Below are 12,808 nucleotides of genomic sequence, written 5' to 3' on the forward strand. Positions count from 1 at the left end.
AGGTTTGAGCCGCCGAACGGTTTTTAATGGAAATTATTGGAGGATTGCAGCATGAATATTGTTGAAAAAACCGTCCATGAAGATAATAATGGGTCAGAATTGAACTCAGCCTGGACAATAGGAGAGAGAGAGAGAGAGAGAGAGAGAGAGAGAGAGAGAGAGGGAGAGAGAGATTTCCGTATAGGATAGGTTACATCTTCAGGTCCAGAAAATTTTGGTTCTTTCTTCTTTTGGTCTATGGCCTCATTCGTGAGCTACTCTACTTTGGTGGAGATGGTAAAACACTACCCACCAAATATTAATGTTACTAACACTTTTGCCTTGCCCAAAAAACAGTACTTACTTACCAACTTATTAAATATTGTTAGCTAATTGTATTTGCTATTTTTTACCCATGTAATTTTTTAAAATATCTCTCCTATCCTGCCTTCCTTTTCTCTTCGTTTTCGGTACCTCCCAGGTACTCTTTGACAATTTGCTTTTCTGAAAGTCCTCGAAAATTAAGTTGGCAAAATAGATGCTCAAAATATATCTTGGAAGGTAAGTACAGCGGTTCGTTCAGCATGGATGGGATTATATCCTCATAGTCCTCATACCTTCTTTCCATGATTTGCACTCATTGACATGTTTCTTTCCCATGTTACAACATCAAATGCTCTCAAACAGTTGCCTAACCATATCTGGAGTGATTGCATTGTTACAAAAAAGTTATCAGCTTCACCCCAAATAAGTAATTCACGACTCTTTGTTTTGTTTTCCTTGCTTACGAATAGCCTGTACAAACGAGAATCACTACATAGGTGAGTCACTACGTTATTAGTAGTACACACAGGACATGAACTCCTCCTTCTATTGTTACTCTAGTAATTTAATATAATGTTCGTATAATGCAAGGCAGAGATTTGTCCCTCCTAATCAAACCGTAGTATCTAACATTACTAGCAAACGGGCAATGCAATGAACTCTGAGACTTGTACAGGGTCCGAAATATGGCGAAAGTCTTTCGTACAAATGTTCGGTCACGTGAGACCGAGAGTGACTAGGAACCAACTGAAGTAAAGGCATACTTGAGTGTCTCTTTTCTTTTATATTCCTTGTAAAAAACGTAAAAAAACGAGAATCACTACATAGGTGAGTCACTACGTTAACTATTAGTAGTACACACAGGACATGAACTCCTCCTTCTATTGTTACTCTAGTAATTTAATATAATGTTCGTATAATGCAAGGCAGAGACTTGTCCCTCCTAATCAAACCGTAGTATCTAACATTACTAGCAAACGGGCAATGCAATGAACTCTGAGAATTGTACAGGGTCCGAAATATGGCGAAAGTCTTTTGTACAAATGTTCGGTCACATGAGACCGAGAGTGACTAGGAACCAACTGAAGTAAAGGCATACTTGAGTGTCTCTTTTCTTTTATATTCCTTGTAAAAAACGTAAAAATGGCACTGCTAGAGAGCAACTTTTAGTATAGGTCTCTTAATGAGAGAACCATATTTACAATGGTACTGACATACTTGCATAAGTTTTTACCTACCTATTCCAACAATCATTTAACTCTGTTTGAGTACTTACCAAGTTTTGAACTGCAGGACCCTATAACCTGCGAGCAAAGTAGAAAAACCTGCTTGATAAAGTAGAGAGAGATGGAAGAGTTGGAAATTGCACTGCTAGAGAGCAACTTTTAGTATAGGTCTCTTAATGAGAGAACCATTTTTACAATGGTACTGACATACTTGCATAAGTTTTTACCTACCTATTCCAACAATCATTTAATTCTGTTTGAGTACCAAGTTTTGAACTGCAGGACCCTATAACCTGCGAGCAAAGTAGAAAAACCTGCTTGATAAAGTAGAGAGAGATGGAAGAGTTGGACTATTCCAAGACTATGACTTAATAATTAACACAACAAAAAGTATAAAAACCTCATTTGTAAAACCTCTATTCGAGGGGATCCCACAACTTCCCCCTTTTCAAACTCCTTATTCCAAGACTATGACTTAATAATAATTAACACAACAAAAAGTATAAAAACCTCATTTGTAAAACCTCTATTCGAGGGGATCCCACAACTTCCCCCTTTTCAAACTCCAAAACTCCCTCAAATTACACCGTCTCAGTAAATTATTTGGTTAGCTATTTCTGTATCATTTACCAGACCTAATCGAAACCACATGGGTTAGAGTCCTAGAACATTACCGTAAAGGGCGCTCTTGCTTACTTCAGCAGCCAGGTGGCGGAAATCCTCAGATCACAAGGTCTTACAGCTTCCGAAATAATGCTCCATTTCCTTTCGAAATCTTTCTGCAGTGAGTTCAAAAGAGGTCAAACTAGAGAAAAAAGATTCATCCTATTTTTAGCCAAATATCTGGCTCCTAGCTCATCTGCTCATCTCTAAAGGGTATGAGTTATTAGGAACTTTAGGCTTTAGGTACCTATTCCTTAAAAAAAAAAAAAAAAAAAATAGGTACCTACCTAGATATCTATTTCCTAGTGTTACAAAATTTATTTTCAACGGAGCAACGATACGGGTGGCTAGTATTTGAATGGGTGACCATTTGGCTCTGGGCAATCGCGTAGGAACTGACTGCTGGCTTTTCTCGACCGACTCGACCCCACTCCACGCTGGGTGAGGATGAGAGGGCAAACTTTGAAAGTAAAAATAAATAAATAAGTAGGTAGGTAGGTACCTAAATAATTAGGTTTAAATTTAATCCAAACAACTAACAGACAACTTAGAAATCTGAGAATATCGCCGGCTGCCGGAAACGTTGATTCTGTAAACGGATTTTATTTTGATAGTTCACGATATCCCCACTTGAAAACTAGAGCAGCACTTGTCTACTTTCAAAACGTTCGGGTGCGATCGTTGTTGGTCGTATTCTTCGCGAAAGGGAAGGGGCTACGTAAAAAACACGGCGTCGCTACTCTCGTTTTGTTTACGTCTTCAAAATTTTTCAAAATCATTTGAGATCGAGCGTGCCAAGGAGAACGACGTTCGTCTATTTTCTTGTTTTTCCATCGAAACTGAGGATTAAAGTGTTTTTTCTTAATTTGGATTATCCAATTTAGTGTTTGTGAATTGAGTTTTTAAAAAGATTTTAAGAAAATATTTTTTTCTTTTATCTTAACAAACAGTTTTTATATCAATTTCCTAATTTTTAAAATTTAATGCCAAGTGACAGCAATATTTTTGTTGATGTGAAAATAAATTAATCCTTCCTTATTTCAAGTTGTCTTGAAAAGTTCTAATTTGATTAAATTTTAACCAATTACCTACTAAGTATTTCTTTTAATAATAATTTATTATTCCATTACTGTTAAATCATTTTACTTGTGCCAGATCAGTAGGTCTAACCTTACAAACATTTCAACTTTGTAATCTAATTTTTATAAAATTTCTAGTTCAATTTTTGTCTGTGTTTTGTTATAATAATTGATTTGTGATAAATTTCATAATGAGTCCAAATATTACAACATCTTTGAGTGATATGCGCCGGATTAGTGAAGCTAAGAGGATCAAAAGAAATTTGTTTGGTCCTATAGACCAAGAAAAATCTAAATTGTGGGTTGAGGCCCAACTAGAAAGTCTTTTAGCTAATGCCTGTGACAAGTGGGATTTTGATTTTAAAAATGAAAAGCCTTTGAATTCAGAAAAATCGCAATATGTTTGGGAGAGGATGGAGTCAAGTTCAGGCATGGAGCCACCATCACCTAAATCTGTTGCAATGAGAGGACTAAGATTTGATTCCATCGACCTAGTGGAGGATGCACAAAATAACAACATTGAAAATTCTGTACAATATGTCAAGACGGGTGATATCCTTAGCTTCAAACAAAGGCAGACCAGAATAACTGGTAAGTTTCCTTTATTCATCTCATTCATCTCCAGGTCCACAATTCTTTAAACATCCTAAAGTGCGCAATTAAATTCTATCATGAAACTGTAGACCTCTTGCTCTTATGTATTGTAAGTAAACAGACTTAGGTGCCTAATTTCTTACTTACACCTCAGATTTCCAGTAAGTTTTAACACCTTACTTAAAATTCGATTTGAACAAAGAGATACTCTTGGGTATCACCCATTTCAAGCCATATTTTAAAACTCCCTTTTCTAATGAGTAGGGGTCTCTGAAATTGTGCACTTTGTACCTTCATCTTACTGCGTAAAAAAAGTGGACTTGTAATCTATCATTTTTTTATCAATAAGTAGTAGGACTTTACTCTTAGTAAGATAGTGAGTGTTGTCACAACATGATAGACATTGTGGTTCTTACTTTTTATCAATAAATAAGTAAATACTCATTACTTAAGTACTTATTTACTTTCTGTTGTTTTAGTGCAGTACTTCAGTAAAAATGTGCACATGTAGTTAAGTACTTGCAATTGCTACTTTCTTACCTAGGTAGGTAGGTACTTAATTGCAGTTTAATAGAAAAATGGCATTAAAAAAAAGTACATACTTAATTGTTGAAGTGAAATCTTCAGGATATTTCACACAAACTGCCCAAAAGTACCTATTTATGTACCCAATAGTTTCTTCATGATAGAATTGAGAAGACAAAATTTAAACATTTCAAACCTCCATGTTCAAGATCTGTTCCTTGTTCCTCAAATATTTTTCACCCTCTTTTTGTTCCTGAGAAAATCAAGGTCGTGTCAAACTTCTTATGAAACCTTGTAAGTATAACTAATGAATATTCATGAAGAGATGAAAATAAAACCTGAGCATCAGAAAGAAAAGGGGTGTTCCCATTTCATTCAGATCTTTACAAGTTTACAGTCCAAGAGTTCAACAACACAGAGTAAAGACCATCTCCCTTCTCTCCTATGTCCCCTTAATTTTTTCCCCATTCATTACAATAATTTCTCTAGGGGAGGGTGCTGTGCTTAAAACTAAAACTTCTATGTTTAATCACTTTTCACACGTTAATAAATGAAGCATGGATGTACTTTATGTGTAGAAGCATAGTGTGGGGTTTTCCTGCAAAGTTCACACCCCACCTACTTATGTTTGACGGTGCTTTACTGTTTACAGATAACAAGGGGTTGTTTGACCTGTGTTGTGTTGGTACTATCAGGCTGATTATACTAGCTAGCACTATCATATTTATTCTACATTTCAGTGATCTAATTTACTTTCATTGTACTCGGATGTGTTCAACTCGTATGGTCTGCTGATTTTTAGTGTGTTGGGTGAGATATTTGTGTGAAAATATCTCCACTTACACCCCACCTATGTTTGATGGTGCTTTACTGTTTACAGATAACAAGGGGTTGTTTGACCTGTATTGTGTTGGTACTATCAGGCTGATTATACTAGCTAGCACTATCGTATTTATTCTACATTTCAGTGATCTAATTTGCTTTCATTGTACTCGGATGTGTTCAACTCGTATGGTCTGCTGATTTTTAGTGTGTTGGGTGAGATATTTGTGTGAAAATATCTCCACTGTCCCCACTAAGTAATGAAAGTAATTAACACAGTTGGGACTTCCTTCCCATGTTTCAGAATTCATTAGTAGTTTGCTTTGTTATTTCGGTATCATGATTTGCACTCATTGACATGTTTCTTTCCCATGTTACAACACCAAATGCTCTCAAACAGTTACCTAACCATATCTGGAGTGATTGCATTGTTACAAAAAAGTTATCAGCTTCACCCCAAATAAGTAATTCACGACTATTTGTTTTGTTTTCCTTGCTTACGAATAGCCTGTACAGCTTCACCCCAAATAAGTATAACTAATGAATATTCATGAAGAGATGAAAATAAAACCTGAGCATCAGAAAGAAAAGGGGTGTTCCCATTTCATTCAGATCTTTACAGTCCAAGAGTTCAACAACACAGAGTAAAGACCATCTCCCTTCTCTCCTATGTCCCCTTAATTTTTTCCCCATTCATTACAATAATTTCTCTAGGGGAGGGTGCTGTGCTTAAAACTAAACTCGAAGACTTAAAACTAAAACTTCTATGTTTAATCACTTTTCACACGTTAATAAATGAAGCATGGATGTACTTTATGTGTAGAAGCATAGTGTGGGGTTTTCCTGCAAAGTTCACACCCCACCTACTTATGTTTGACGGTGCTTTACTGTTTACAGATAACAAGGGGTTGTTTGACCTGTGTTGTGTTGGTACTATCAGGCTGATTATACTAGCTAGCACTATCATATTTATTCTACATTTCAGTGATCTAATTTACTTTCATTGTACTCGGATGTGTTCAACTCGTATGGTCTGCTGATTTTTAGTGTGTTGGGTGAGATATTTGTGTGAAAATATCTCCACTGTCCCCACTAAGTAATGAAAGTAATTAACACAGTTGGGACTTCCTTCCCATGTTTCAGAATTCATTAGTAGTTTGCTTTGTTATTTCGGTACCATGATTTGCACTCATTGACATGTTTCTTTCCCATGTTACAACACCAAATGCTCTCAAACAGTTACCTAACCATATCTGGAGTGATTGCATTGTTACAAAAAAGTTATCAGCTTCACCCCAAATAAGTAATTCACGACTATTTGTTTTGTTTTCCTTGCTTACGAATAGCCTGTACAGCTTCACCCCAAATAAGTAATTCACGACTATTTGTTTTGTTTTCCTTGCTTACGAATAGCCTGTACAGCTTCACCCCAAATAAGTAATTCACGACTATTTGTTTTGTTTTCCTTGCTTACGAATAGCCTGTACAGCTTCACCCCAAATAAGTAATTCACGACTATTTGTTTTGTTTTCCTTGCTTACGAATAGCCTGTACAGCTTCACCCCAAATAAGTAATTCACGACTATTTGTTTTGTTTTCCTTGCTTACGAATAGCCTGTACAGCTTCACCCCAAATAAGTAATTCACGACTATTTGTTTTGTTTTCCTTGCTTACGAATAGCCTGTACAGCTTCACCCCAAATAAGTAATTCACGACTATTTGTTTTGTTTTCCTTGCTTACGAATAGCCTGTACAGCTTCACCCCAAATAAGTAATTCACGACTATTTGTTTTGTTTTCCTTGCTTACGAATAGCCTGTACAGCTTCACCCCAAATAAGTAATTCACGACTATTTGTTTTGTTTTCCTTGCTTACGAATAGCCTGTACAGCTTCACCCCAAATAAGTAATTCACGACTATTTGTTTTGTTTTCCTTGCTTACGAATAGCCTGTACAGCTTCACCCCAAATAAGTAATTCACGACTATTTGTTTTGTTTTCCTTGCTTACGAATAGCCTGTACAGCTTCACCCCAAATAAGTAATTCACGACTATTTGTTTTGTTTTCCTTGCTTACGAATAGCCTGTACAAACGAGAATCACTACATAGGTGAGTCACTACGTTAACTATTAGTAGTACACACAGGACATGAACTCCTCCTTCTATTGTTACTCTAGTAATTTAATATAATGTTCGTATAATGCAAGGCAGAGACTTGTCCCTCCTAATCAAACCGTAGTATCTAACATTACTAGCAAACGGGCAATGCAATGAACTCTGAGAATTGTACAGGGTCCGAAATATGGCGAAAGTCTTTTGTACAAATGTTCGGTCACATGAGACCGAGAGTGACTAGGAACCAACTGAAGTAAAGGCATACTTGAGTGTCTCTTTTCTTTTATATTCCTTGTAAAAAACGTAAAAAAATTGCACTGCTAGAGAGCAACTTTTAGTATAGGTCTCTTAATGAGAGAACCATTTTTACAATGGTACTGACATACTTGCATAAGTTTTTACCTACCTATTCCAACAATCATTTAATTCTGTTTGAGTACCAAGTTTTGAACTGCAGGACCCTATAACCTGCGAGCAAAGTAGAAAAACCTGCTTGATAAAGTAGAGAGAGATGGAAGAGTTGGATGCACTCGCCTGATTCTAGAAAATCCAGTCTTCTTATTACTTGAGCCTCTCTATCTCTGAGGTAGATAATTATAATATTATATGCATGATTAAACAATTGCATCAGAGACAGAGTGCATTGACTTGCAAGATAGAAGAGACCCCCTCCTAACTTCTTATTATCTGACCCCCACTCTCATAGCTAACTTGGAGTAAGTAGTATCATGTTCTTCTAGCTATACTTGGCACCTAGAAGATAGAACCTCTATTGCTTAGTACTAGCATTACTAGGAATAGGGATTTTACTCTAGGAGATATTACTGATGAGTTCAACGAGTTGAAAGTAAATTGGAGTTGTTTCTAGGAAAAGAGATGAGTGTACTCTGCCTTGAGACTCAGAAATACATATTCAGTGCCTATCAACATTAAATTGAGAATAAGCTATAACACCACGACACTGAGTTTCCTATTGAAACAGAGGGTTCAACGGTTTTTCTCAACAAAGGATCACATGATCTAGAGGGGTTTAGGGGTATCCTAGAGGGGAAGGGTGACAGGGCACCCTTATCTCCCACACTGGGGGGGTGAGGGTTTTTCGAAACACAAGTGTTCTATTGTTCGAATTTGCTAGGGATATAGGGAAAAACTTGTGTGGGTAGAAAAATGGTGATGATTTCATCGATCTCGAAACACAAGTGTTCTATTGTTCGAATTTGCTAGGGATATAGGGAAAAACTTGTGTGGGTAGAAAAATGGTGATGATTTCATCGATCGACTTTTTGGCTGAAGTTTCCTACAGACAGAAGTTTTTCTATCTGTGAGCCTTCAAAGCATTTCATATTTTCACTTTCACCGCCGATATATATACTGATTCTTCAAGATTATGTACCTAAGACATTCATAGTTGACCAGTTTTAGGCTTATCTATCGCCTCTTTCTTTCGATCCCTGTAGTACTGATTCTTCAAGATTATGTACCTAAGACATTCATAGTTGACCAGTTTTAGGCTTATCTATCGCCTCTTTCTTTCGATCCCTGTAGAAAGTTTCTACTTACCTACTTGATCTGTCCCGCACTAGATAATCTTGATACCCGCATACTCAATATTCGATACATGTGGATTGGAAATTGAGTGATTGGATTTACACAATAAAATGTATCGAGTTTTATCCAAGGCGGGGATTTTTGCTGGAAAATTGAAACGATGAGGGTACCCCCACCTCTAGGAGACCAGCATGGTTTTTTGCTGAAAACCCCCCGTAGTTTACTTGCGTTTTCTAGTCTTCTCAGTCTTAAATTGGCTATACCTATTATGGTATGCTTATTGTGAGCTAACTTAGGGCGGCCCCGTAGTTTACTTGCGTTTTCTAGTCTTCTCAGTCTTAAATTGGCTATACCTATTATGGTATGCTTATTGTGAGCTAACTTAGGGCCGTCGAGTCCTAGCGAACTTTACAAATATGGAAAGTCCAACCAATCATATAGCAAACTTCAATCCAATTCATTTATAATCTTCCAGAAGCCAGGTAATGACTTGGGATAAGGTGTAGGAACTGAATATTGTTTTTCTGAGATGTCCGTCTAGCAATTACTTAATAATTCGATTAGTCAACCATTATTAGACAGAGTTTGGTGTTTGAATTGTTTGTTACTCGAGACATGCTGACTATGGTTCTAGTTATAGTGATGAGGAGTGTGAGTACTATGCGAGAGATAAGTTAGGCTCAGGCATGATGATGTCGAAGTAATGATAGCGCTTATCAGTTGCCTCTACTGCATGTCTCATCCACTCGTGCTGTATATCAATATTAGTACAATGTTTGGAGTAGGTATATTTGACGACAATGTAGAATTTAGAACAGAAAGTGCCACGTTTTATGTAGTATCTCGGTTTCAACTCCGACCGAGATCCAACTTAGTTCTGAATGTTCAAATTTATGCACACTTGGACGTAGCAGATAGGTATTCCACAGTACCTACGGATTGTGAGTTGAGATTCGTAAAGTAGGCATACCCGTAGGCCACACTAACTAATATGGCACATAGTACCTACTAAATTGTTGATTTGAATTCGAGAAAGAAGGAAGATTCTAGTGACAAATTTTGCTTACGTTGCGCGCCAAATATTGGTAGCACATTGCAGTTACTTACTTCACTGGTATTTAGTTCACGTTTCCATAACACACTTACCTATCATTCGTTTTCAGTAAACAATCCTGAAGGTCATCAACAGTCTGTTACTGTTCTTACTCTAGCGTTACGAGTAGTTAGTTTTTCAAAATGTTTACACATCATATTTTTTTCTTTCTGAGAATTTTCCGGTTTCTCTGGACCAGGATTTTAACTGAAAAACGAGATGTGAAACAGAACCGGTTCCTAGATGGTTTTCACCAAGTGTCATTGTCACTCATCTCCCTAACACAGCATCCCTCTGGTCCAGTGAAATCTTATCACCTTCCTAGGGTAACATCTCTAGAGGATTATGACAACGGTTATTTTCTAGAGATGTTACTCCTAATATCAAAGAAAAAAAACTCCTCTATCAAAGGAATAGTGAAATCCATAATAGGTACCTACCCATTGCTTAAAACAAGAACAGTCACACATAATAGTTACTCCTCTAGAGATATTACTCCTAATATCAAAAAAAAAAACTCCTCTATCAAAGGAATAGTGAAATCCATAATAGGTACCTACCCATTGCTTAAAACAAGAACAGTCACACATAATAGTTGTTATTTTCGAAAATAGATCAATGATCTTACAAGCTTTGGGTTCAACTTCGAAAAAAAGTTCGAACTTTGAACTTTTACACTCTTATCAGTTTTGGCTTTGTTGTTGTTTACGATAAATTTACTACGAGCTTTTTTTTTCTAACTCTCCTAATTTTATTGATAACTCGGTACTTATTTAGTGTGAAAAAGTTTATTCCCTCTTAGTCCCCTATCAGTGTCATGACACCAATATGTGAGAAATAAAATACTCTAATAGAAATTAAAAAACCCTATCTGTAAGTATACCGATTGTTCAATATCGGTAGCGAACTAACATTCATGCATGTCGAGGTTTACTTAATTAGTACACTAACTCTCCTAATTTTATTGATAACTCGGTACTTATTTAGTGTGAAAAAGTTAATTCCCTCTTAGTCCCCTATCAGTGTCATGACACCAATATGTGAGAAATAAAATACTTTACTTAAGTAATAGAAAGTAAAAAACCCTATCTGTAAGTATACCGATTGTTCAATATCGGTAGCGAACTAACATTCATGCATGTCGAGGTTTACTTAATTAGTACACCCATATGGATGGGATGGTATAAGTATTAGCTCTGTATAATACTGAGATAATCTAATGCGACCCAATTAACACACGGGCTAATTTCTCGAGTGCTGAATTACACAGACATGTAAAACATGGCCAATACATTGTTGCAAATTAAAAACATGCTTGTCCTTATGTACCTATGTATATACTGAACACGATATCCAATTCGCCCCTGCAAACCTTTAGCGAATTGGCGATTACTGGGGGGAAAACTGAAACAAATGTACTTCTGTTATTTCCCCTAGAAATGAATGTCAAAAAGGCCCAACTTAGCCCATATATTGGGGGTGTCCCTTTTTCGCTCATCATTCCACAGTGGAGAATATAAAACGGTGTTTATTCGCCTCATTTGAAATAGGTACCTAAGCACTCTCCATTTGATTAACAGTCGGGTGAGTTAAGGGTTAAGTAAAAACTTCAGGGTGGAATGTCAACCTGAGCTGAACAAGTATGCTAACCGTTTCCGCTGAGTGCAAGATAGAAGAGACCCCCTCCTAACTTCTTATTATCTGACCCCCACTCTCATAGCTAACTTGGAGTAAGTAGTATCATGTTCTTCTAGCTATACTTGGCACCTAGAAGATAGAAACCTCTATTGCTTAGTACTAGCATTACTAGGAATAGGGATTTTACTCTAGGAGATATTACTGATGAGTTCAACGAGTTGAAAGTAAATAAAGCAATAATTACCTAAGATAATAAAACCCCCACATTCCTGTCTCGAACCCAGCACATTCTTCCAATATTTCGCCCGTGTGATTGAAGATAATGAATTTTAGGAGAAGATTAAGATTTGAGAGTCAATCTTGGTTCTGTCCAAATACTCCAAATGCTAAAGTAGCAGTCAATCCTTAGTATGACCAATGCCCGAACCTGTAATTCCCGAAACAGATCTTGTTTAACCTAGGAATTTTTAAAACGGAAATGTAGAAAATGACAGTTCTAGCGTCTGATTTTCAACCGGGGACCAAACCTAAAGAACAATAACTTGACCAAACCTATCTACCTGACTTTACATATTTATGACACCTATGTCAAATCAATTCACCGTGAAAATCTAATCAACCAGCTATAAATAGGTAAAAAGACCCATCCAAAAAACACTAAAACCAGGAAGGATCAATTTCTATGGAAACAAACTTTTGTTTACCTTTTCTGTTATTGTTAGAATATTAGTGTTATTGTCTCAGGTGATTTGTATTTTATTGTTATTTAACTAACCCAACTTCACTTTTGGAGGCTTTCTAATTTGCAGTGCTTTTGTGTTTTGATTTATTATTTTATTTAAATTAAATACAAATAAATAGGTATTGGAGTGATATGCCACTCAATAAGAAAAGTACCTTAAGGTGGGTAGGTAGAGAGACCTTTCTTTTCGTGTTCTTCTGTTGTATAAGCAGCAATGTTGATAATACCTAGATAACAATGAAAGAAGCAGTCATTAGAGGAGTGATTCAGTAGGAAATAGGTAAATAGTTTTGTTTCTACATACATATGTAGGTGCCTACTAAGTTTATTTAAATTTAAAAAAAAAAAATAGGTTTGCTAACATAAATAAAACCTATATTTTTGAAACATTCATGGATCTGAAGAAAACGTAGGTTTATTACCTAGGTACCCAAGTATAGGTACCTACCTAGCTAATCT

General features: G+C 36.4%; 1 protein-coding gene across 1 annotated transcript; it reads left to right on the forward strand.

The window, feature by feature from the left end:
- Positions 1-3,462: 3,462 nt before the first annotated feature.
- On the forward strand, positions 3,463-3,862 carry LOC103506230 (cyclin-dependent kinase inhibitor 1B; the record flags this gene model as incomplete). Its single annotated transcript, XM_008470621.3, has 1 exon — positions 3,463-3,862. A coding segment is annotated over exon 1 (400 nt), but the record flags the coding sequence as incomplete, so codon positions are not given.
- Positions 3,863-12,808: the final 8,946 nt, after the last annotated feature.

Source organism: Diaphorina citri, unplaced genomic scaffold (assembly GCF_000475195.1).
Source record: "Diaphorina citri unplaced genomic scaffold, Diaci psyllid genome assembly version 1.1 scaffold11, whole genome shotgun sequence".
NCBI lineage: Eukaryota > Metazoa > Arthropoda > Insecta > Hemiptera > Psyllidae > Diaphorina > Diaphorina citri.